The sequence below is a fragment of the Phycodurus eques genome, chromosome 2 (assembly GCF_024500275.1).
Source record: "Phycodurus eques isolate BA_2022a chromosome 2, UOR_Pequ_1.1, whole genome shotgun sequence".
Lineage (NCBI taxonomy): Eukaryota > Metazoa > Chordata > Actinopteri > Syngnathiformes > Syngnathidae > Phycodurus > Phycodurus eques.
In genome coordinates, this window is record NC_084526.1 from 32,461,847 (window position 1) to 32,487,807 (window position 25,961).

Here is a 25,961-nt window from a genome sequence, read left to right on the forward strand (position 1 = left end):
TTCTTTCAAAATCAACATCTTCTAAATAAGTGTACAACCTTTCAGTAGGAATAGTAAAGTCTATCGACACAACTAAAGAGACTAATCCCCCTATAATTCAATGGGACTCTCCGGTCAGTATTTTGAGACTTGGGGATAGGTTTGATTATTGATTTGAGCCAAATGGTGGGACCCAGGCTATACTCAAAACAAAGTGAAATTAAATGAAATTGAAATATGACAAGTTATCAAAACCTAACATACATACATCCATGCTTTGTTGTTGTTAATAATAATAATAATAATAATAATAACTCTAGAGTTGAGCATTGTTCGTCTTTTTTTCTCTTCAAGTGTAAAAATGTTCCCATGCTTTTGACGTGAGAACGTGATTTGATTTGCGCGGTGGGGCCTTTGACGGCGATCATGTGACCAGACGGAGGCCCTTAAGGCTCAGTCATTAGCTAGTTGCGCACGTTCACCACATTGACTCTAATTAGCAGGTAGCCCCCTTCATAAATGAGCCTTTATGGGCAACTGTCGTTCTTTGTGATTCTTTTGGTGTAGCTCCGTCCACACAATGGCATTTTCTCTGGTGAGTGTCAAATTTCATGAGACTGGTCAATTCGACGTGTCCCCCCAATGTCATAATAACGTAATGGTGAGCCTTGGTGTCACCAAAACCTTTGTCATTTATGCGTCTGGTTCAAAGTGTCCGTGAGTGTTCTAATAATGTCCCAAAGCGGCGTCTGTGACTCTGCCGAGCATGTGCTCGTATTGAACTTCGACATGTATGAAAGTATGACTTTTGTTGGGTGCAGAGAAACGACCCCCGTAGGCCCGACAGCCCAGACTCCGACTCGCCGGCCTTGTCGACGTGTAGCAACGCCGACATCTTCCGCAGGATAAACACCATGCTGGGCAACGCTCTGGATCTGACCGGCGTGTGCACCACTCCCAACAGCACCAAGGGCAAGGCGGACTTGCTGTGCGGTAAAGGCTTTTCTTACACGTAACAACGACACAAGTCCTCTTCTTCAACTGCAATGGCTAATAGTGCGGCTATTTGATGGTCAATACCGCTCGAGGCTTTACTCTGTAGGCCTGAAACGTTTGCTAAATAAATATTTTACACTTGCGAGTTGGTCCCACTCTGGAGATTTTTACCCACGTCTTATTCACTATGACTGATACATGTAAATTAGTATCTTGCAAATCAAAAAGTACACGCACAGTTGCACACTTATTTGAAGGTTCAATGATTTTTATCATCGATGCTCTTGTCTTGGACATTTTAAAAAAAATCAAAATTTCTCTCTCTCTAGTAACAAGTCACTATATAAATGTGTATATAAAATGGAACACAATTTCATTAAGTTGCTGTGTATACAGTGCAGTAGCTATTTTATTGCAAAGCTAGCTCAGTCATAATAACCAGTGTGTGGTAAGAGAACAGGCGCTGTGGGAAATTACCCAATTTCGCTCATCTAAAATTTAATAACAATTCCTTTGCTCGCTACTAATGACGTTGTGAGTGACTGGCAGAACAATTCATTCCTCAATTGGATGGCAGAAGATACAATAAACCTGTGTATCAATCTGTTGCCATTTATACAACAGAATAAGTCATGGTTTCCTGTGAGTCTATCAGCTTGTGCCCAATTAAACCGGCCAAATTTCACTAAGTGCATATATGTGAGTGAATTGAGATGACATTGTCAGTATTACTTTTTTTTCTCTGTGACATTTATTTTGGTGTGCAGCGAGCTTATGTAAAAGAGGTTCCTTGGCTCAAAGTGGGAAACGGTTATAGATTGTGTTGATGGCATGCATTAGAACTGATAGCTGTTAACGGCACAGGTTACTAGTGGAAATGTCTTTTTGGTAGTGGTGGGCAAGTGAAGCCTCATGAAGCACTGAGGCTTTCCCTAACAATTGTGATGAAAAAGAGGCGAAGCTCAAGGCTTCAGTGATGGTGACATCTGGTGGACAACTGAAGCCGTAGCAACCTCGAAAGAGCACGACTGAAGCACTGGCACTGTTTCCCATGACAGCAATAAAAGTTTAGAAAGGTCTGTATGGTCATTCAAGTGTTTTGTTCATTCATACCAAATGATTATATCATCGTTACAATAAAATATGAAGATGCTCTCCCCGATACTCTAAAACACATTCCAGATTAACCCAAAGAATAAATGCAAATTATTAAATGTTGGTTAAGGGTTTCTTTAAAGCTTTGAGCTTTATTTAAAAACTGTACTAAAAGTCCCTAACAGGATTAGAGATCCTTCCTACTTGGCGTGTGTGTGTGTGCGCGTGTGTGTGTAATAGTGTTTTTAAGGAAAACCTTTAAAGGTAATTGTTTGTCATTTGGAGACTTGTATGGTTGACTTGCCAAAATACCCTCTCTCCAAATCTCTTATCTCCTCAGAACCCCGTTTTGTAGCATAATGATGCATCTTATATAGCTAGTATGGCGCCAAACCACTTAAATCTGTCACACCTATCAAGCTGTCATTGGCTCAGAATGTGTAGAAATGCCATAAACCAATGAAAAGCTTTGAAACATTTTGAAGGAATGAAGCGAAACAGTGATGACGTTCGAAGCATCAAACGTCATCGGTCACGTGACACTGGTGTTTTGATACAAGCTCTGACAGTGTTTCGAATCTCTCTGCTTCAGGAAGAGTGACACAAGCTCCAAAGCCTCGGTATCATTTGCCTATCACTACTTTTTGGTGTAAGTCACAATTGCATGTCATGATAAAACAATGTATTTTAAATTAAAGCTATTCACATCTGTTAACGGTTGCCATGTTATTACTTGGCATGATTGCCAGTAGCTGATTCATGCTGCATCACAGGTTTACAGCATTGCAGCACTTTTTGGGGTATCACCAAATGTGAGAGTTGCCAAGTTTTATTCAATTTCTGTCTCCTGGCGTGTATAATTTTCAATGAACAATTTGCATTCAAGACCAATTTTAATAAATTTGCTTTGTGTAATTTAAGCTTCATCAAACTAGTAGTTGTTAAAAAGTAAAAGATGGTGACTCTGGTGCCAAAGCCCAGCTTGGCAGTTGCTGAATCAGGCCTGTAGCTGGTGTTTGGACTCTCTCCAGCGAAAGGGAGGGAGGGAGAGAGAGAGAGACTGACAGACAGAGAGAAGGGAGTAGCTGGTGCACATTGCTCTGCTTTTTACAATCTGATCAGTCAGCTGCTTCCTTGCAGCGAGACTGTTCTCCTGTTTTTTTTTTCTTTCCTGTGAAAAGACAAAATAGGAGTGTGCAAATAATTGTCAAACTTGGAACTTCTGGTTTTTGAGCAGGCTTCAAGTCTGAATACTTTTAAAGCTTGCTGAGTCATGATGCCTGTGTGCTCTAGCTGCCTCCCCCTCCCTCGCTGCCTCGGTCAACTGGCTCAGAAAATGGGCTCGAGAGAGTAAGCGGCAACTGCAGCAACGTCTGTGGTCTTCTGCCGCCTAATACCTCCCACACCATCAGAGAGGGGTACCAACTAGTCCATAGCTCAGACAGGCTTTTTTTTTTTATAGGAAGCAGGGAGGTGAGGGAAGCTGATGTCATTATTAGGAGAGTGTGAGTGCATCAGCAGCTATGTCACATGCTGCTAGGTGGGTCAGCCATGCAGATGGAGATGCATGGCACACACACGGGGTGCAGAGGCAGCAGGTTAGCTTCCCCGTCATCCAGGGTAGGGCTGAAAATGGACTGCTCTCTGCTGTGGCTGTGAGGGGATTCTCGTGGCTGTCTAACGCGCTCCTTCTCTTCCTCTGACCTGAAAAGAGTCGGACCGGGCTGCAGTGGGCAGCAGGAGGATGCTCTTCGCAAACTGTGGTGGCATGCCTGGCTCCCAGGAGATGCAGTCATCCCGGGTTCCACAGAGTGTGGCAGACCTGGGTCTGGGCCTCCAGTCTCTCAGTTTGTCTGGCTGGGATAGACCTTGGAGCAGCCAGGAGACAGAGTCACTCTCTTCTCCCTCCCAGGGTCAGACGAGCTCACCCTCAAGTAAGTACTGTAAAAGTTTTGTTTACCGGTTACAGTTGAGAAATGGGCAGTCCCAGCAAATCCTGACATTGTAGATGCAGGAATAGATGGATCAATTGTTGTCGCACTTAACATTCTCTGAAGCGTGATGGTAAGAGCAGCGTGTCGCCACAAGCCGTAGCATCATAGAGGATGATGTGGCACTTCTGCTTTGCTTCATCTGTCCACAACTGTTCAGTAAAGCCTCATTTCCTGCAAAATGTAATAGGCTAGCTGTAATCTTTACAACTTAATTAGATTACCTATTGACTATGCACATTCTGTATTTTCTGAATTGCATAAATCAGTGGTGTGAACTGGGGAACTGAGCATGTCTCCAAATGACTTGGCAGTGCAATTGACCCATTTGTTCCAACCAGTTTGTAGTGCTGAAATGGCATCAGTGCTTGTCCTAACATAACTCATATAGAGGTTTAAACTGGGCTGACAACAAAGTGGGACATAGCTTTGAATACAGCCTGCAGCGGAATATGTGCCCCCCTGCTCTCACAACCTCAGTGTTGGCAACATGGCTGTGATATGAAGGTGTTACTAATTCTGGGGAAATTAATGAACCTTTTATTTAAAAACTGTTCTAAACGGTTTCCTTTGACAAATGTTGGTAGCACAAGGAATGGGTTGCTCATGTCCGTGCTCATAAATGATTGCAGGATGCCACACTTGATTCAATGTGATGCCGTCGACATGATTTGTTTTTGCTGGTGTCTGTTAGAAATCTATTTCGATTGAGTTGCCGCTCCTGTTTCCAGACATGTCTTCTAAAAGGATGCCTCCCATCCCCAAACTTCAGACATCCCTGTTCCTTTGCAATTGTCAATTGTCTTCTGTATGTATTTTTCCAGTGCTGGGCATCCTGAACAGTCCCTTTAGTGGCATCCTCGGAAAGCCACCAGCCTACCTACCCAGAGAGTCCATGAGTATGACTGCTGACTTCCTGGAGAAGTTCCCTGGCATGGCTCGCATGGCTAACCGTTTGGACTCCAGCTCCTTTTTGGAGTCTCGTTCTAGCAGCCCTGAAGACTCTGAGCTAAGTGGCTTCAGCTCTGGTTCTGAACATCTCTGTGATATGTTGGTATGTGGAGCCACACTTATTCTGTTAACCGGTTAGGGCTGGTACATACATGGACTTTTTAAATTTTAGGATGTATTTTTTTTTCTGTGACAAACACCATGTATAAAGAGAAAAATTCTGGCATTTAACAGTTTTGGTCATATACTGCATGGTGTGCTCTGATATAAACGCACAACACCATACACACAGGTTTTGTTCCACCGGCAATCTCGATCTTGCGTGAACTCACAAAACAAGAAACACTTATGGCTTTGCGCCAGTGTTTCCCGAATGTTGCCGGAGCCCTGTAAAATGGCATTGTCCTCAAAAAATGACTTTCTATGGATAATACGTTTTGCCATGTGGGGTACCCACTTTTATATAAAAAAAAATAAAAAATAAAAATTGGTTAAGATATTCTTGTTTTTATTTACGGTCATTTCCTGTTGAGTCGGGATGCTTGCAAGTGTTAATTCTCAGCATCATGACTTGGGAGAAGTTGGCTCTCCCCACACTGACTTTTTTTGGCTGTAAATATAACATTAAGCTTGTTGACCCCAACCTGTTTTAGACTGTAAAATCGGGATCAATCCACGCTTAACACACACCAGACCTAATCTTCTAAGACGTTTGAAATGCTTGGGAAGGGGCAAAATTGGCACAAAAACAGGCCGATTGTCTTTACGTGTACTGGGCCTTAGGTGCACTTGGGGCGCACACATTTCACAATGAAGCAGCGCTTCCATTAAGCTTTGTAATGTAGAAAAGCTTTCACTGATTGAAATTAAATGCAGCAAGATGTATTTGGTATACCGTAATTTCTCATTTATAATACACACCCCCAATGTTGACCAAAATTTTGGAAAACACTTATTCCCATTTATAATGAATTTTTACAATGCATGATTTTGCTTCTACCCAGATGATCAAAACATGAAGTATTTGTATTTTGTTAGTTTTTTTTCAAATAATTATTCTGAACGTAACTACTTTATTTGAACACGTAATGCTTTATTTACTTGCTCTTATTTTGAAATTCACAGCCTTACTTTTATTTAGTAAATGAGAAGAGTCGTGCTCATGTTTGATTATCAAGGCAGAATTTGTAAGATGGGTACAATTTTAAAGAAAAGATGAAGGGCCAGGCGATTAATTTTATTAATGGGATTCAAATTTAACTGTCAAGCATTTCAGAAAATGATTATCATTAAACAAACCCATAAAGAAATTATTGGTTGTATTTATTTAAAAAAAAAAAAAGATTCACAAATTCTGCCAGGGTATGTAAAACTTGAGCACAATTGTACATTTAGTCATATTGGAATGAAAGTGTAGGCTACACCTTTTTCATAACATCTAGGTGGTGGTGGCATTTTAGAAGTGTACACCTTTCTCATAACCTCTAGGTGGCGGTGGCATATTGGACTGGAAGTGTACAGCTTTTTCATAACCCCTAGACGGTGGCATAAATTTGTTTTTTTCCCCCTTCCCCCCTATAACGATGTATAATGCGTACTTTTTGACAATTTTCGGGGGGGGTGCATTATACATGAGAAATTACGGAACTACTTTTGAAAGAATTACTTAACTGATCCCTCTTTTTCCAGTCCACTCTGCGGATTTCACCTCCCCTGCCTTACCTTGCATCGAACATGCAAAAGGACCTGCTGCGACTGGGCTCCCGTCTGGACCCCCAAGACACCAGCTCTCCTCTCACCCCGCCATCTAGCGCCAGCCCGGCCTCCTCTGCGCTTTCTCGCCGCTGGCGCACTGGCTCCCTGTGGCCTGCTGCAGACATGCTGGACCAGTCGGATGAAGCATTTAGCATTGAGAGGGAGGCACGTCTGCATAGACAGGCTGCAGGTAAGTGCACCAAAAACAGATGCTGGAAACTATAACCTGCAACAAGCCTTTGGTGTATCTGCTCTTAAGCTGTGAATGAAGCAACCTTCACTTGGAGCGGTCAGCTGCCCCCCAGAAACAACAAGGATCCGCTTTACTCCTGCAAGGTCTTTCTTGGTGGTGTACCCTGGGATATCACTGAAGGTAGGCTCTTGTTTGGATGCATGAACTGTAGTTAAATTCTGTTAAAGATTACGAGGGCTATTAAGACTGTTCCAGTGTTTCACTCTGCATACAGACACACCAACCTTTTTGGGTAGTGTGAAGTCTCCATAACCTCAATTTATACGAGCTCTCTTATGAAATGCAAGTTAATTAGTAATCATTTGTTGAATGGAATCACTTGAGTGAATTTTAGCAACTTTGACTGGATGAACAGATTATTATATTATATGGTATTGTTCGATACCACTTTTTTCAGACCAATAAGAGTATTCAAACTTGAGTGCTCACCAATAGAGTACTGATACCACTAGTACATTTAATACATATAATTTAAATTAACACATTGACAGACAATAGACTTTTTATTTATTTTTTCCTTCTCTCCCCTCTTTCTGACACACGATTCACTGTAGTACAGTGCCAACTACTGGCGAGGAGGACTTCATCAGATGTTTTTAAACCTTAAGTGGCTACTATTGGCAGCGTCAGTTTGGGTTCACTTTAAAGCGCCCATAGTTTGGCTATTTAGATGTCCACCGGCGGCGTCAACCTGCAGGGCGCCGTTGGAAATTCAGCTACTGTGGGTTGAAGAAGAGGTGGAAAGCGGGTTCTTCGGCAGAAAGAGAAGAGGAAAGCACAGCCTAGAACTGATTGTGGGGACTTTGAATGTTGGGACTATCACAGGAAAATCTCGGGAGTTGGTTGACATGATGATTAGGAGAATGGTTGATATATTGTGTGTCCAGGAGATCAGGTTGAAAGCCAGTAAGGCTAGAAGTTTAGGGGCAGGGTTTAAATTATTTTACCATGGTGTAGATGGGAAGAGAAATGGAGTCGGGGTTATTTTAGAAGAAGTTGGCTAATGTCTTGGAGGTGAAAAGAGTATTAGATCGAGTGATGAGGCTGAAACTTGAAATTGAGGGTGTTCTGTGTAATGTGATTAGTGGCTAAGCCCCACAGGTAGGATGTGACAGAGAGGTGAAATAGAAATTCTGGAAGGAGCTAGACGAAGTAGTTCTGAGATTCCCAGAGAGAGGGAGCGAGAGAGAGTCGCAATTGGTGCAGATTGTAATGGACATGTTGGTGAAGGAAATAGGGGTGATGGGTAAGTACGGCATCCAGGAAAGGAACTTGGAGGGACAGATGGTGGTAGACTTTGCAACAAGGATGTAAATGGCTGTAATTAACACTTTTTTCCAGAAGAGGCATGAACATAGGGTGACCTACAAGAGCGGCGGTAGAAGCACGCAGGTGGATTACATTTTGTGCAGACTATGTAATCTGAAGGAGGTTACCGACCGTAAAATAGTGATAGGGGAGAGTGTGGCTAGACTGCATAGGATGGTGGTGTGTAAGATGACTCTGGTGGGGAGGAAAATTAGGAAGACAAAGGCAGAGCAGAGAACCATGTGGTGGAAGCTGAGACAGGGTGAGTGTTGTGCAGCTTTTCGAGAAGACGGGAGACAGACTCTCGGTGGACAGGAGGAGCTTCCAGAAGACTGGACCACTGCAGCCAGGGTGATCAGAGAGGCAGGCAGGAGAGTACTTGGTGTATCTTCTGGCAGGAAAGGAGAGAAGGAGACTTGGTGGTGGAACCACACAGTACAGGAAATCATACAAGGAAAAATGTTAGCTAAGAAGTGGGACACTGAGAGGACCGAGGAGAGGCTAAAAGAATACATTGAGATGCGACACAGACCAAAGGTAGAGGTGGCAAAGGCCAAACAAGAGGCATATGATGACATGTATGGCAGGTTGGACACTAAAGGAGAAAAGGATCTATACAGGCTGGCCAGACAGAGGGATAGAGATGGGAAGGATGTGCAGCAAGTTGGGGTGATTAAGGATGGAGATGGAAATATGTTGACTGGTGCCAGCAGTGTGCTAGCTCGATGGAAAGAATACTTCGAAGAGTTGATGAATGAGGAAAATGAGAGAGCAGGGAGAGTAGAAGAGGCAAGTGTGGTGGACCAGGAAGTGGCAATGATTAGTAAGGTGGAAGTTAAAAAGGTATTAAAGAGGATGAAAAATGGAAAGGCAGTTGGTCCTGATGACATTCCTGTGGAGGTATGGAAGCATCTAGGAGAGGTGGCTGTGGAGTTTTTGACCAGCTTCAATAGAATTCTAGCGTGTGAGAAGATGCCTGAGCAATGGAGGAAAACTGTGCTGGTGCCCATTTTTAAGAACAAGGGTAATGTGCAGAGCTGTGGAAACAAAAGAGGAATAAGTTGATGAGCCGCACAATGAAGTTATGGGAAAGTAGTGGAGGCTAGACTCAGGACAGAAGTGAGTATTTGCGAGCAACAGTATGGTTTCATGCCTAGAAAGAATACCACAGATGCATTATTTGCCTTGAGGATGTTGATGGAAAAGTGCAGAGAAGGTCAGAAGGAGCGACAGTCTTTGGAGATCTAGATAAAGCCTATGACAGCGTACCGAGAGAGGAACTGTGGTACTGCATGCGGAGGTCTGGACATGTACAAGGGCAGCAGAACAGCGGTGAGGTGTGCTGTAGGTGTGACAGACAAATTTAAGGTGGAGGTGGGACTGCATCAGGGATCAGCCCTGAGCCCCTTCCTATTTGCAGTGGTGATGGATAGGCTGACAGATGAGGTTAGACTGGAATCCCCGTGGACCATGATGTTTGCAGATGACATTGTGATCTGCAGGGAGCATGTGGAGGAACTGTTAGAAAGATGGGAGCATGCACTGGAAAGCAGAGGAATGAAGATTAGCCGAAGTAAGACAGAATATATGTGCATGAATGAGAGGGGAGTTGGAGGAAGAGTGAGGCTACAGGGAGAAGAGATGGCAAGGGTGGAGGACTTTAAATACTTGGGGTCAACCGTCCAGAGCAATGGTGAGTGTGGTCAGGAAGTGAAGAAACGGGTCAAAGCAGGTTGGAACGGGTGGAGGAAGGTGTCAGGTGTGTTATGTGACAGAGTCTCTGCTAGGATGAAGGGCAAAATTTATAAAACAGTGATGAGGTCAGCCTTGATGTACGGATTAGAGACAGTGGCACTGAAGAGACAACAGGAAGCAGAGCTGGAGGTTGCGGAAATGAAGATGTTTAGGTTCACTCTCTGAGTAACCAGATTGGATAAAATCAGAAATGAGCTCATTAGAGGGACAGCCGAGGTTCAATGTTTTAGAGACAAAGTTAGAGAGAGCAGACTTCGATGGTTTGGACACATCCAGAGGAGAAATAGTGAGTTTATTGGTAAAGGATGATGAGGATGGAGCTGCCAGGCAAAAGAGCTAGAGGAAGATCAAAGAGAAGGTTGATGGATGTCGTGAGGGAAGACATGAGGGCAGTTGGTGTTCGAGAGGAGGATGCAGGAGATAGACTTGCATGGAAAAAGAATTACTCGCTGTGGCGACCCTTAAAGGGACAAGCCGAAAGGAAAAGATGTCCCTAGAGTGCCTCTTGAACATTGACTCAAACAACGCCTTGATTTTTGTCATGTCCAGAAAAGTGACCCTGTGATGGCTACTTTTGTTTGACCCAGTTTTGTATCTGCTTTGTCTATATTTGGCTATGACTACCCCCTTTCCTCTGATTGGTTGCCTCAGTGTAGTACACCCACTTGTGAGAACACGTTATGTTGACAGTGCTGGCTCGAGAATGGAGAGGTAGGTGGAGATCTTCGCTAGTGATGTAGATGAGCTTGAAATTAATTACCTGATTTCAGGCCTTTGCGCAAAAATACATCTGGAACTTAGGAATGCGTGGACTATTTTAATTCATATTTCAAGTTCACTGAGGCACCAGCGAGCCATTAAAACATCCCAAATATTAGGAAAAAGGTTGGTTTGGTAAAATATTGGGACCTTTAATGACAACTGATCTTAATTTGCAGTTATTAGGGCCATAACTTACCAGTTTGTGCTGTCCCTGGGTGCTCTGGTGTATGAATCTGTCAGTGGGTGAATGTGAGGCTTTGTAAAGCGCTTTGGGCATCTACACTGTGGAGATGAAGCACTGAGTGCAGTTTTAATTGCACAACTTGACATTTTAGGGGTTTGCGAAGCCAAAACAAGAGGTACTTGAATTAGCTGAAAAATGTATAAAAATAGGTTGTTTTATCTACTCAGGAGATTTATCACTATTCCATACAATTTGTTTTAATAAACTCGGATGAATTTAAAAATATATATATATATTTTTTAACTGTCTTGTTAGTCTCTTTTAGCCTGTTGCCGCTATGCTTGTTTGCTTCAGATTTTTTTAAAATCTGGTTGGATGGGGGGGCGGCAAAGGAGAATCTCTGAGGGCACCATTTGAGCTAGAACCGCCACTGATGTGACTGCAATTCATTGTTTGCGTTAGAAAGTAGCCTTAGAATTATCTGCAATCATCTGCTGACACTTTAGCTACTCATCAAAACATTTTGTAATGTATACACTATTATAGTGCTGTTTATTTCATCTCTGTGGCGGCATCCGCTCCAGCCATCTCATTTAGCATGCCAAATTTGAGACCAAGTGCAGTCAGATTTGCGTCTAACTTCACATTAAGCAAGAATAGTGAGTCACCACATGTAGTTTTCTGTCACTAGTTTTTTTTTTTCTTCTCTCTCCCAACACTGAAATCAAGGGACATTTTCATCTTAGAACCACAGAAAAACTCAACCAAATTGAAAAGGGATTTCCCGACAACATAATCTGAAAATAAGTAAATGAGGAGAAACAATGAGGAAAATGATATTTTTGGTTGACCAACTAAATTCACAAGCCTGAAATCCGGCACGAAAAAATGGAAAGAAAATGGTGGCAGTTTTTCTGGATTTGGTAACATACCAGTGGCGTGCGGCGCATATCTGACGTGGGCCTTTACTCAGCAGCCAAATCATGACTTCTTATCAGCCTGACAAGGTCTCAGTTCCTACCGATCCATTTTTAAACTGATTGCTCAAGTCAAATGTGCTGTTTTAGCAGGCAAAAGTGCTACTTGGGTTCTGACACCAAATCTCTACACTACAGCATTTCGTAATCTGTGACAAAAACCTCATGTTCAATTCAACACATCGTACTTACCAGAGATGCGTATTTGTAGACAAATGCCACCTCTTTTGCTCGCTGTGTGTTGGGTCCGGTTGAGCCAGCTATACATGGTTGTTGAAGTGGCGACTAAATCCTTTACCTGGTTGAAACATGCCCACCAGCTACAAGCATTGTCTGACTTGTCACAATGTCCAGTTTGTCTTGAAAAGTTCCGGTCGAGTAGCTTTAAACCAGTCAGAATGCAAAAATTCCGATGTCACCGGGGCCCCACTAGATACTGCTCTTTATTCAAATTTAAATCTGATTGCTTCTCAAACTACCGGAGACAAATTCCTTGTGTTTTGGACATACTTGGCAAATAAAGATGATTCTGATTCACATTAGACATTTCTATTGTGTGTATTTGTCATCTACCAGCAATCTTGAGTCTGAGGGCCCATAGATTGCGTTCATTTGGCAACACACAGAATTAAATTTCTGATTAGACCACAAAAAAATAACCCTTGAATGACTGGAGGCTGCTCAACCGAGACGCGCTATGAAAGGAATACACGACTTTTGGAAATTTCATCTATCTTCTGTTCCGCTTATGCTCGCTAGGGTTATGGGCCTGCTGGAGCCTATCCCAGCAATCTTCGGGTGAGAACTGGTCGCCAGCCAATCACAGGGCACATGGAAACAAACCATTCACACTCACATTCACACCTAAGGGCAATATAGTCTTCAATCAACCTACGATGCATGTTTTTTGGGATGTGGGAGGAAACCGGAGTGCCCGGACAAAACCCACGCAGGCTCGGGGAGAACATGCAAACTCCACACAGGCGGGGCCGGGATTTGAACCCCGGTCCTCAGAACTGTGAGGCAGATGTGCTAACCAGTCCCCACCGTTCCACTTGTTGGAAATCAATTAATACAATTTTATGCAAGTCAGTGCTTTTGATAAGGGTTGGCCCAGCAGAGAGAGATTTAAATGTGCCAACGACATGCCTCTGATACATATGATGAATAGGCTTTCTTTAGTGAAATGACTAGACTGGATATGAGTGAGGCAGGATGGGTTGTTCAGACATGGATGAATAACTTTTTAGTCATTTGTAGGGTGATTGTATCTTCATATGGTCTAGTTTGTCCTTTTTCTTTATCATTGATTGTTCTAACAGCTTAGATCACTTTTAAACAAAATGCCTGTTTTTGTGCACTCAACTATTTGGCAGTTATTGTGGGCTATATTATACACTTGAAGATTTCTGTTCATGCATGGCTTATTGTAAAGCTATTTGACTTTTCTTCATCACTTAAGTGCTTTAGAATGTTCATACAGAAACCTTTTTGTGCCATGCCAATTTGAAATGTCCTTTTTGAATAAAGGATGCAAATAAAAATTATTTTTTAATTGAAAAAAATCTATTAAAGTAATTGTTAGTTGCACCCCTAGTTCATTACTCATAGTATTTACCAACTCATCATTACTGTAGCATATATTTATCTGCAAACAGTCAGTTTTAGAGATTGAGTGTTCCCTCGCAAGATCGCAGTTGTTGTATAACTGACCCTGAAATAAGTATGTCCTCTCCCATTTTTCTGCCTGCATTGCGCCAGTAAATGGCCAATTCTGGAACTAACAGACTTCAGTGGCAGTTAAAGTTGCAAATGGCAACTGTTTTTGGACCCATTGTTCAGCAGTCCCAATGGTCTCTTTTGTTAAATCAGGGTCAGTTTTACCGAGGTTCCACTGTACTGCTCTACCACTCTAGACTTCCGCATGCAGTACCACAGTTCCTCTCTGGGTACTATGTCTTAGGCTTTTTCTAGATCGACAAAGACACAATGTAGCCCCTTCTGACCTCAGTACTTTCCCAGCAACAACCTCAAGGAAAATAATTAATCTGTCGTACTCTTTCTAGGACTAAAACCATACTGGTGCTCACAAATACTCACTTCTGTCCAGTGTCTAGCCTCTACTACTCTTTCCCCTAATTTCATTGTGTGGCTCAACTTTATTCCTCTATAGTTCTGCACCTCACTCCTGGTCTTAAAAATTAGCACCAGCCCACTTTTTGTCAATTCCTAAGCCATTGTCAACTGCTAGAATTCAGTTGAACAAGCTGGTCAAATACTCCACAGCCACCTCTCCTAGTTTTTGCCATACCTCCAAAGGTATAGCATCAGGACCAACTGCTTTTCTGTTTTTCAGCCTCTTTAGTGCCTTTCTAACTACCCCCTTACTAATCATTGCTACTTTCTGGTCTACCACACTTTTCTATTCTTTTCTCATGTTCCTCATTAATCAACTCAAAAGTATTTCCATCTATCAGTACACTACTGGCACCAATCAACACCTTTCCATGTCTATCCTTAATTACCCTAACCTGCTGCAGATCTGTCCCATCTCTAGCCCTGTGTCTGGCCAACCTTTTATAGATTTTTCTTCTTTAGGTGTCCATCATGTTGTCATGGCTGTTTGGCCTTTGCCACCTTCACCCTATGTTGCATCTCCATGTATTCTTGTCTCCAGTCCTGTGTCTCACTTCTTGGCTAACATCTTTCCTTGTATGATTTCCTGTACATTGAAGTTCCAGTCTTTCTCTGCTTTCCTACCAGAAGATACACAAAATACTCTCCTGCCTCTCTCTCTCTGATCACTTTGGCTGTAGTGCTCCAGTCTTCTGGAAGCTTCTCCTGTCCACAGAGAGTCTGTCTCGCCTTCTCAAAAAGCTGCACAACTCTTCCTTTCTCAGTTGCTACCACCTGTTTCTCTCCTGCCTTTTCATTCTTATTCCTGCCCACCACCATTCTATGCTGTTGAGCCACACTCTCCCTTACCACTACCTTAAAGTCACTAACCTCCTTCAAATTACATCTGCACAAGATGTAATCCACCTGTGCTTCTACCTCTGCTCCTGTAGGTCACTGTTCCTCCTGCTTCTGGAAGAAAGTGTTCACTGCAGCTATTTCAATTATTTTTTCAGTCTCCCATCTATCCCTCAAGGTTCTGTTCCTGGAGGCCGAACTTCCCCATCACTTCATCACTGCTGTTTCCTTCAAGAAGTCAATTACAATCTGCACCAGTCACAGCTGTGTCTGGGATGTTCAGAACTACTTTGTCTTGGTCCTTCCAGAATTTCTTTCACCTCGAGGTCACATCCAATCTTTGGGGGATAGCCACTGTTTACATTATACATTATACCCTCAATTTTCAGCCTCAACACTTATCTGACACTCTTGTCACTTGCAGGATATTCTTGGGTAAGAACTTCCTTTAAAATAAACCCTACTCAATTTCTCTTCCCATCTACACCATGGTAAAATTTGAACCCTGCCCCTAAACTTCTCGCCTTACTGCCTTTTCAACTGCTCTCCTAGCCACACAATGTCAATCTTTCTCCTAATAATCATGTTAACCAACTCCTGAGCTTTTCCCGTCATAGTAACATTCAGTCTTCAGTTTCTGTTCTAGGCTCTGTGCTTTCTTCACTTTCTGCCTAAGAACCCTCTTTCCACCAGTCTTCAACCCACAGTAGCTGAATTTCCACAAGCACCCTGTAGGTTAATCGTGGCGGAAATTAACCCGGGCCACGACGAGTCCAGTGTGGAATACTTTGGATTTTGAGAATAAGTCTGCGTAGGTTAAATTTCAAACGGCTACTGCAGATTTCACCTGGTGTGGTCCGGAACCTGACCCCATGATAAAAAAGGCTTTACTGTACATCAAATATAATTTATATACACACAGAACAGTGGTGGCCCCAGCACAGACCCCTATGTGGACACCACAAGCAATGCAGTTTTTCTGTTGCCCTATTTTTATATACTGTACCCTTCCTGTTGGGCAACTTTTTAACCAGTCCGCTGCTATACCCCCAAATTCTTTGTTCCAGTTTGAGTAGGATTGGATGATATTGTTGAAGGCTTTATCAACTAGACACCTACTGCATATTTTTTCTGATCTAGTGATTTAATTAATTCTTCAATTCACTTTCCTCGTTTCAGCTGGACTCGTCAACACCTTCAGTGGCTACGGCCCTCTGACTGTGGAATGGCCTGGTAAGGATGGCAAGCACCCTCGCTGTCCTCCCAAAGGTAATGTGGCCAAAGGTAATGACAAGCGGGTAGGCTTTTTTTTTTATTTTTTTTATCCTAAATGGTTTTGGGGTGGCACAATGGTGGACACTGGCATGCTGGTGGGTTGCTAAGTGAAGCGGTCCTCGATGCCAAGTGATTGCTGCAAGACAAAAGCAATCTCCTGACTAGTTAATTTAGGGTTTGTTATACATTGCACTGGTGTTCTAGCTAATCTGTTTGTTGAACAGTTTGTATGATGTCACTCAATGAAATTAATTAAATGATCAACAGTGACTTGGCCCTATTCAATAAAACTGAGAGGGGTGGGGGGAGAAACGGTTGTTAATACAAATACGGATCTGTCCCACATAGGGCTGGGGGATTATGAAAAAAAATAGTGAATGCTGAAAGCAGATTTTTGAAGTTGAAGTACTATGAGGACAAATTAGTGAATTTAAAATGAGTGATTTAATCATTTACCTTTTTTGGTTATATCACCTTTGATGGCTGGGATGCTGCTGGAGAATTGAGGGGAAAATTAAAAGGCAGAAGCGGCATAGAGTTGCTATAACTCTAAGATTTAAATAAACTGACGAGAAGGATGAACTCAATGTGAAGGTAACAAAATAGGTGTTTAAAACGCCAAGACACTTCATGGCACAAAAACTGACATACGAACTGAACACATTGTTTTGAATGATACCCAGTGACAATTTTATGCCGCCGTCCAGTCAGCGAAGACCGACAGTACAGCGTTGCCATCCTGAGAGCTTGCATCAACAGTCAATATAAATATGCCTTTCATCGGCCGTTCAGATAGCATCTTTTAAAACTGTCGCTACTGTGTCCTGATCCTGTAAGCAACCCGCTTCCAACTATTAATTTCTTTTTAGGGTTTAATAAATGTGATAAAGTACAACATACTGTTTGTGCAGCATCAAAAGCGTTTCTACATATCCAATGGCTCAATGTGGGGGCAGGGGTATCGCTTTGCGGACGCGAATAAATTTTTTTGCATGTATTCCTGCTAGTCTTCCTCTTTTCCCATCTCGATCATGCTTTTCGTGTCATCTCTAGACCGCAGCTGTATGTCACCGCCAATTAATGTTGTAGGGAGATTAAGTTGCAGCACGGCGGACAGAACCTCTCCACGTTATGGCAGGTGGTGAAGCGGCAGCAGTGTTACGACTGTTATAATAAAGTGGATAAGTTCTTGCGAACCACATGGCTGGGTCACTAGCAAGTTACACACTAAAGAAATAAGGATCAACAAAAGCAATAAAAACAGATCAGTGACGCCAGGAGTGCTGGGTCGTGACCACCCACACGGCTGCTGGCAGGCAACAGCTCCTCAAACGTACATTTGTTTGTGGGAAATTTTTTTGCTTCCACAGCAATTGACTATTATGCCACAGAAATGCAAAAATATCTTTACTAAGTTTTACACCCACGCTCCGCCCATTGCTCTGCAAAATGCCCCATTTCCATTCAATACAATTCTTTTAAGTGCAGTTTTAACTAAGTAAAATAAATTTGCTTTTAATTATTTGGAAATGTTTGTTTTCAAATCCAAAATACATTTTGGATTTAATTGAAGCAGTAAGTGTCGTTTTGATTTTCTTTATTGAAGTGTAGTGTTAATGTCAACAGTGGCTAACAAAAATGTGAAATACATTTTGAATAAAACCTGTGCCTGGTTTTTGATTGACACTTGGGCATACTACGCAACTCTATTTTAATGTTCATTATGGTGGTGCTTGGATTTGAAGTATTTTTTGAGGTAGCATTGGGATAGGTAAAAAGTTCGAGGAGCGCTGGCCGAGATGCTCTTAAATACAAAGAGCTCATAGCTAGATACAGTATTTCAGACATTTCAGTGTCTGTTCATGGACTCGCTGCTTAGAACTCAAACTTGGCATTTCTTCAGCTTCCCCCTTGCAGACGCTCCCTAGCTGTCACTGCCTGTTCCTACTCGTTGCTGCCATTCCACCTGTTTTTCCAGTCACAGCTGACTCTGGACTGGGGAACCTTAAGAGTTGCTGGCAGCTGCGTTACGAGCATTTCAGGGATTGGGAAGCGCTCAAACATAGTTTATTTCCTTCCTCCGGACTGATTACACAGTACATTGCACGCTTGGTGGGGCAAATTGATTTGATGTCAGCGTGTTAAAGCTTCTATGCACCAGCCTAGTGTCATTTACATTATTGACCAATGCACTGCTGTTATGGGTGGAGTTTTCCACGTGGCGTTAGTACTTGTCGGTCTCCATAATCTATCGTGTTGCATTGTTTTTGGACAGTTAAAAAAACTGCATGGGACAAACAGTCCTGAAAAAGTGCAGGGGACATGTCTCTCCCCCCATAAATTAAACCTGTATGTGTTACAATAGCATTTGCATTATTTTTTTTATTTGAAGCAGTCCTAATCTGATCAGCTGTGTGTGTGGGCATGTTACCACCTTATAATGTGCCTTATGATTGCATTCACTGTCCGGTTATTCCTGGAAAAGGAAATTTTAGTTTTAAGAAAATGTAGTCTTGCTGGGGTTTCTCAGGAAATGGTGCATTTGTACGCTGCTTCGGGGATGAGTGGAAAAGCCTTCAGCCACACAACAAACTTTTGGACACAAATCCACTTACAAACTGGCAAAGCCAACCACATGCCTATTGGGAAATGGAGGTGCGTTAACATGGTGCAAGTTCAACCAATGACTGGGCAGTGCGTTGTGTCCAGACTTTCTTTGACTTTGATTTGAAGGTGAATGCTTCTGCTCATTTTTGCTAGCACATCAATAGGGTTTTCTATTGAGTTGGCACTAAGCTGTTTCTAAAATAGTGTTTTCTAGTTAAATGTATAATGTGAGTAGTTGTTGTTGGGCATTTAGTTTTACAGTAAACGCCAACTGGGGTGTCAAACGGCATAAAGCACACTCAGGGAGGGCAGAATAATATGCTACTGTACAACATTGGTGCATTCAGGGTGCTTTTACAACGCAGGAACTTGCATACACACACTGCGGCGTTTGGCACAATCGTTTTCAATTTTTATGATCGTGAGAAGCCAAAATCTACTTGCCATTTTTTTGAAGTCCAACTTTTGATTTTCTTGAATCGGTTTCCCTTGTGATTTGCACATTACAAGTTCCAAATAGTCTTTTTGCATTGACTCACTAAAGGTTTATTGTCCTTGTAGGCTACGTCTACCTGGTTTTTGAGAATGAGAAATCTGTCCGGGCCTTGCTCCATGCCTGCTCTCAGGACCCATTTCACCCAGAGGATGGCAGGGAGTACTACTTCAAATTGTCCAGTCGCCGAATGCGTTGCAAGGATGTGAGTACAAACTTGATTTGTTTATTTTTAGTCAGAGATGAATTGGGTCACCTAAATATCAAATTACCAGTTTGGTGCAGTACAACAAACATTGCTAAATGAATACTGTGACGTCTGAATTTTTATCATGTACAGTGTTCCCTTACTCTGTTGCGGGTTCAATGCATTGCAGACTTTTTTCATATTGAGCATAATTTGCCATATTGCGGGATTTTATATGCTGTCATTTTTGTCAAAACTCTTCCTAGCCTAAAACAGTCAAATGAAAAAAATCAAGGCCTTAAATGTCCAGTACTACTGTGCTTTACTGTAAGAGTATTGAAGAGGCTAATAAGAGTGGGGGGAAGATTGTCTGGGTAGTTTCATACAGCTTTAATGTATATTAAAAAAAAGTGGGTGGTACTTGTCGAATATAACCAATTGCGCATGTGGTGGGGAGTTTAACCCCTGTGATAATGGATTACTCTTTCGCGTTTAATCTGATTGTACAAGTGTACCTAATGTTGTGGCTGGTGTGTATTGCTTTGCATTTACCAGGCTTGGTACTGGGTCATTAAACCTCTTAACCAATGTGGCTAAACAATTTAAAAAATCTCTTGGCCACACTTGTGTAGTTAGGCACATCATGTGTGTTTGTGGCTAAATCTATAGCCACACTTAGCCAGTCCTCCTCACTGGGAGGGAAGCTTAGCCTTACTGATGTGGGCCCAGTTAAAACTACATAGTCATCAATCAGGAGTAGGGCTGAATATGGGGGGAAAAAAAACAAAATCCTTGGTTGCGAGTTTTTTAACTTTTTTTATTATAAACAAATATTGCCTTTGCGATGTTTCGGGAGTTTATCTTCAGTATTTGCTAAATGCAAGAAATAACATGACCAATGCAACATTGGATACAGCCAACAAATAACGCTTTCCTGTAGGCAAGTCCTAAATATTATGAATTGATGAACAACAAATCTTTCACTGTTGAATTGTAAAAAAAGAAAAACCTAATTCACAGAATATTGACTTATTGATTCAAACTTCATGCCTTTTAAATGTAATACTGTATAATGGTCTTGTCAGCAGTACTGCTGTCAGTGTCAGCAGAGTATAGAAAGTGGTGATGAGTGACGCTTCATCACGCAGTATTTAAATGGTTGAAATTGTAAACTGTTGAATTCATTCACTTGCTATTCCTCAAGAAGGATCTTCAGGACTAGACTGAACGCTCAAATTCAATTTTTTTTAATTGAAGATAAACAATATTCTAAATCTTTGGTAACAGGCTAACTTTAGCTGCCAAATAATTGAAACCGATTTCAAACCCAGGACAAAGTGATCTTGATTACATAAGGGTCCCCAAATGACTAGCTACGGGCCTGCTTCGAACAGTCGCTGCTGTCCCCACTCGGCATGACAACTAAAGTGGGATTAGTGGCTCGTGCATTGACGGAAGCTAGCTGGCTGCGAGAACTGAGAGTTGCAGGACACATTGACCATCGACACTTAAAACATACGTCGCAGTAATAAATATGCATGCTTCAATTGGGCGGCATGTGGTCTTGTCTTTCCTGTGCTGCTCCCCGTAGCCGGGAAACCCAATGAGCCTGACTGCTTTATCGCCAGCAGTGGCTGGACGGCGGATGGAAGCATTTTCTGAAGCGGTGGGAAAAAGAAAACCACTAGCCCCGTTCACACTGCAGAATGAGGGCCCTCACTTCCTTATCAGGAAGGACTTTTCAGTTTTGACGCATATAATTTTGCTTCACCAGTGTGCCAATGTGGGCAATATTCACTTTGCTACATCCGGTTTCAGTTAGCTATTGGAGAGGTGGCGAACGGCCAGCAAGAGCTCTGATTTTAATATTGCCATTTGTGCCGCTTTTTGAAAACTGGGAAATTGCGGTTTCCTGTAAAAGGGTTTGTAGCCTTCAAAAATCCAAATGATTGTCAAGTGTTCTCATGTGGCTCCAGGTACAGGTTATTCCCTGGGTCATTTCGGACAGCAACTATGTGCGCTGCCCTGCTCAGCGTTTGGACCCCAGCAAGACGGTGTTTGTGGGCGCACTGCATGGCATGCTCAATGCCGAAGCGCTGGCCAGCATTATGAATGACCTGTTTGGAGGAGTCATGTATGCAGGCATTGACACAGACAAACACAAATATCCCATAGGTAAGACTCTACAGGCCAGATTTTCTTCCTTGCTCTTACATCCTGTCAGCTTTTCTTAGTATAGATTCTCTATCCCACAACCTTCAAGGGTATCTGTGTTCCCTCATGTAGCTAAAGGTAACAATGGTTTCTGACGACCTTTTACTAGGGCTCAAAACATGCATGTCTGTGGAGGCGAATGTACTGTCAAATCTAAGCCGCACCCAACAATCATTTTGTACTTGAATCACACAAGCTGCACTGGTTTATCAGGCTCACATATTAAACATACACATGAGAAAATGAAGTACTGAAAGTGCCATGACCAAGTACTTGATACTGCTTCCTCTGTATCTATTAATTTATTCCACATTTGTGTATATAGGCTTGCCTTTCGATGGCCTAGTCCAGTTGTCAAACTCATTCTTGTCACGGGCCACATTGTGTAGTCACTGTTTACCTCAGAGGGCCGTTGACTGTGAAACCATATAAATATTTAGTCACCTCATTACTACATACATATAACAAATTGATGGATACCTCGTTTTGAAATCAGAAGTCAAGGGTAAGTTCAACTATTGTTCAAGTTACTGTAAACAGAAAATGCTTGCAATGTCTCAACAATGCTATTTTATGAAAATTTTAGTACGAATCATGGAAGTTGACAGATGATTTGCTTTTACAGGCCACATGAAATGACTTGGCGGGCCAGATTTGGCCTCCGGGCCTTGAGTTTGACACCTGTGGCCTAGTCTATTGCCTTGAACTTGGAAGTTGCATTCCTGTTATCGGCATGTCTGTTTGAGTAGAGCAGATCTCAATACCCATTCAAATCAATGTCTGGATTTGACTTAACATGAACCGTTAACTCTGCAACATGGAGAGTGTAACTTTTTTTCTCAAATGTGTAAATTTATTTATTTATTTTTCTTCAATGTCAAACAGCTCAGCAGTTACACTGTAAATAAATGTTCATCCTTAAGGATGCACTGCTTGACTCATAAGCCAGTCCAAGCACTCATCAGTTGCATCTGTTCATGGGCATTCAAAAGGAATTGGCAAAAGTGTTGCACCCTGTAAAGTGCAAACCAGCAGCTCATATCTGCACCTCACGTGCTTCTGTAGCCTCCTCTTCATGCTGCTCTGTTGTAGACGTTTTCACAACTCATGTCTGCACTTCTCACTCCCAGTATGGCTATTACGGGATTCTTAAAAATTTGTTTTTTGATTCAGCCCTAATGCAGTTTGATGGTGAATGTAATCAAACTTCCTTGGAGTCAACTTTTGTAGATTTAATCCAAAGTAACAAATTGTATTTTAAGTCAAAATGGTGACGTTGTGTACTGCGTAGGCTCTGGTCGTGTGACTTTCAACAATCAGCGAAGTTACCTGAAGGCGGTGTGCGCGGCCTTTGTGGAGATCAAAAGCCCCAAGTTTACAAAGAAGGTATCCCAAATGGGTCTGCAGTTGTCAAAATGTAGCAGAAGTAAAATCCAAACATTCTTGCCTCATTCTCGTCAGGTCCAGATTGACCCTTACCTGGAAGACTCAATGTGTCAAGTTTGCCTCCGCCAAGCTGGGCCTTTCTTCTGCAGAGACCAGGTCAGCATTCAGGCAAAATAAAAACCTTTATTGCTTTTGTGCTGTTAGGAAGCTTAGTACCTGTATTTAAATGTCTTCTGCGTAACCCAGGCATGCTTCAAGTACTACTGCCGCTCGTGCTGGCACTGGCAACATTCCATGGACGTACTGAGCAACCACCGACCCCTCATGCGCAACCAGAAGAACAGAGACTCCAGCTAAGAGTCCTCCAGCAAGCCTCCCGCTTGGGGCCCGCTGCAGAGTGGAGGAGGGCACGTCAGATGTCAGTCAGCATGAGGGGCGGGGCACTCCACGAGGCACTGGGGTTAGATCACTGTAGGAAATGTTCACTTTTTGCACTTGCTCTGTTTTTGCTGTTCACAGTTGGCACTATGCACCGTGACCTTGTTGGGAGAGACAAGGGACTGTTCACTTTTCCAGTGTTTTCTCAGATACTTGAGTCAGCTGAAGGTTAGGAAGTGAGGAAAATGCCTTTTTTTTTTTTTTTTTTTTTTTTTTTTTTTTTTTTTTGGTCCCGTCCCGTCCCGTCCCCTCTTTTTTTTTGTTTTTTTTTTTGTTTTTTTTCTTTCTCGGTTTACATGTTGCATAGTGGAAGAGCAGTCATGCAAGTCTCATTGCCATTCATTGGCAAATGCCATACAGTGCCTTTAAATTTTTAGTTTTTCCCCACCTCCCTCCCCCTTCCCCCAGTTGGTATTTTTTCCAGTGTGAGCCAACTGGTGTTTCTTACTTTGGGAGTTGAATGTTGGGCTTCATTTAACCAGTCGCATTTCAGACTTTTACGCAGTTTTTTACTAATTTGTAGACACAACGGTTTTAAGTCATGACATTAAAAATTTGAACAGAATTCTACCTGGTGGCCGTTTTGGAGAAAACCTTTTTATTTCCCTCCCTGATCCTTGTCCATTTTTTTTTTCTGACAGTTTTAATTTGCCCTGCCAGATTTCAACATGATGGGCAAAGTTTGGAAGTCCCACCTAACCTGCTTTTTTGCAGTTGTTAAATGTCTTCCAGTAGTGCTGGATACTGCTTCAACTGGTCATCCATTGTTTCAAACAACTGGATTTTGACTGTTTTTGTTTGCACTTTTTTAATTTGCACTTGTGGAGCGGTGGCAGTCAGTTATCACATTAGTACATTGCTGGGAGTATGCAGCCATGTTAAGAAGAGTTGCTTGCTTCCTGATGAATGTAAGAACTTCCACTTTGCTGATCAAACTGTCCACCCAGACCTTGAGTAGACTCTCCAAAGGCATGCACACGCACACTTTGTAAACCTAGTTTGCCTTCCTGTTGCGGATGGACATGATTGCATAATCAGTGTGCTAAAGACTGTTCCTTGCTATTCAGTTCTTTTGCCCAGCTGCTTTTTACAGTTTGCAAAGTCTACCTCATTGTGATCTGCCAAGTTTGCTGCCTACAGTTGTGGAGTTTGTTCAGAATGGGCACAATAAAGGTGTTTAAGCATTAAACTGCATTGTCTGGACTATTTAAGGCTACAAATGGCTAATCTCACAACACACCTTAGTTGACTGCGGCTATCGTATACATGAAACCACTTAATTTTAAATCTGCCGCTTGCTTTAAATTAGAGATTGGGATGAAAAATCTATTAGTTATCACTGTAGTGTTCCTTAAAAATGGCTTCAATGGAGGAGTTAAATATTTTATTGCAGAACTCTCACTTGATTAAAATAAGATTTTGGTGGGGTGTTTTGAAAAGGCAGATGGTGGCCGAATCAATGTAAATTTGCTGTCTACGTAAATGAGAAGTCAAACGGAAACTTGTACTAGTGTTGAAAAACTAAATTGGGTGGGATTAACTGGACTGATATTGGAGTGAATCAATAATTTTAATTTATCTCTGTGCCTCAGGTGCTGCTGTTTAGTGCTTATGCATTTTGTTTTGAACAGCTTGCTGGTAATGAACAGGACTGTTAATCTGACTATGGCTTCATCTGCCCCCTCCCCAGACATTCTCACAAATTAAAAAAAAAACAAAAAAAAACGCCGTAACCCTAGTTGAGGATAAGCGGTCCACAAAATGGATGATGTTATTCCTGTCTTAAAAGGGGTAGTTTGCGGTTTTTAGTACAAAGTCCGCATCACTGCAGACACTGCACTGATCTGCCTGTCGATCTCCCGTTCCATTCTTCCCTCACTTGTAAACAAGACTCCCAGATACTTGAACTTCTGCACTTGGGGCAGGATCTCATCCCTGACCCGCAGAGGGCACTCTACCCTTTTCTGACTGAGGACCATGGCCTCGGATTTGGAGGTGCTGATTCTCATCCCAGCCGCTTCACACTCTGCAGCGAACCACTCCAGTGAGAGTTGGTGATCACTGCTTGATAAAGCTAACAGAACCACATCATCTGGAAAAAGCAGAGATGCAATACTGAGGCCAGCAAACTGGGCCCCCTCTACGCTCGGCTGCGCCTAGAAATTTTGTCCATAAAAGTTATGAACAAAATTGGTGACAAAGGGCAGCCTTGGCGGCGGAGTCCAACCCTCACCGGAAACTAATCCAACTTACTGCCGGCAAATTGAACCAAACTCTGACACTGTGGTCGTACAGGGATCAAACGGTGGGTTCGGTACCCCATACTCCCGAATCACCCACCACAGGACTCCCCGAGGGACACGGTTGAATGTCTTCTCCTTG

General features: G+C 42.5%; 1 protein-coding gene across 3 annotated transcripts; it reads left to right on the forward strand.

Annotated features, from left to right (window-relative positions):
* Window positions 1-493: 493 nt before the first annotated feature.
* LOC133416126 (cytoplasmic polyadenylation element-binding protein 1-like) lies at window positions 494-23,763 on the forward strand. Of its 3 annotated transcripts, none has more exons than XM_061702805.1 (12): window positions 494-574; window positions 801-972; window positions 3,783-4,004; window positions 4,886-5,115; window positions 6,702-6,957; window positions 7,027-7,140; window positions 16,159-16,263; window positions 19,423-19,559; window positions 21,518-21,716; window positions 23,047-23,141; window positions 23,217-23,297; window positions 23,388-23,763. In XM_061702805.1, exons 1-12 carry the CDS (start codon window positions 560-562, stop codon window positions 23,496-23,498), a joined length of 1,737 nt encoding a protein of 578 aa, XP_061558789.1. In that variant the 5' UTR covers window positions 494-559; the 3' UTR covers window positions 23,499-23,763. The 3 variants fall into 3 exon arrangements, 2 of the variants coding, with proteins under 2 accessions (XP_061558789.1, XP_061558797.1); XM_061702813.1 differs by having other exon boundaries at window positions 16,159-16,248; XR_009770217.1 differs by lacking the exon at window positions 23,047-23,141 and having other exon boundaries at window positions 23,388-23,403.
* Window positions 23,764-25,961: the final 2,198 nt, after the last annotated feature.

Bases quoted from the DNA above. Each gene is read 5' to 3' on its own strand.
- LOC133416126 (XM_061702805.1), top strand. The intron at 7,141-16,158 runs GTAGGCTCTTGT...TCCTCGTTTCAG, and splicing joins ACCCTGGGATATCACTGAAG to CTGGACTCGTCAACACCTTC. The intron at 23,298-23,387 runs GTCAGCATTCAG...TGCGTAACCCAG, and splicing joins CTTTCTTCTGCAGAGACCAG to GCATGCTTCAAGTACTACTG.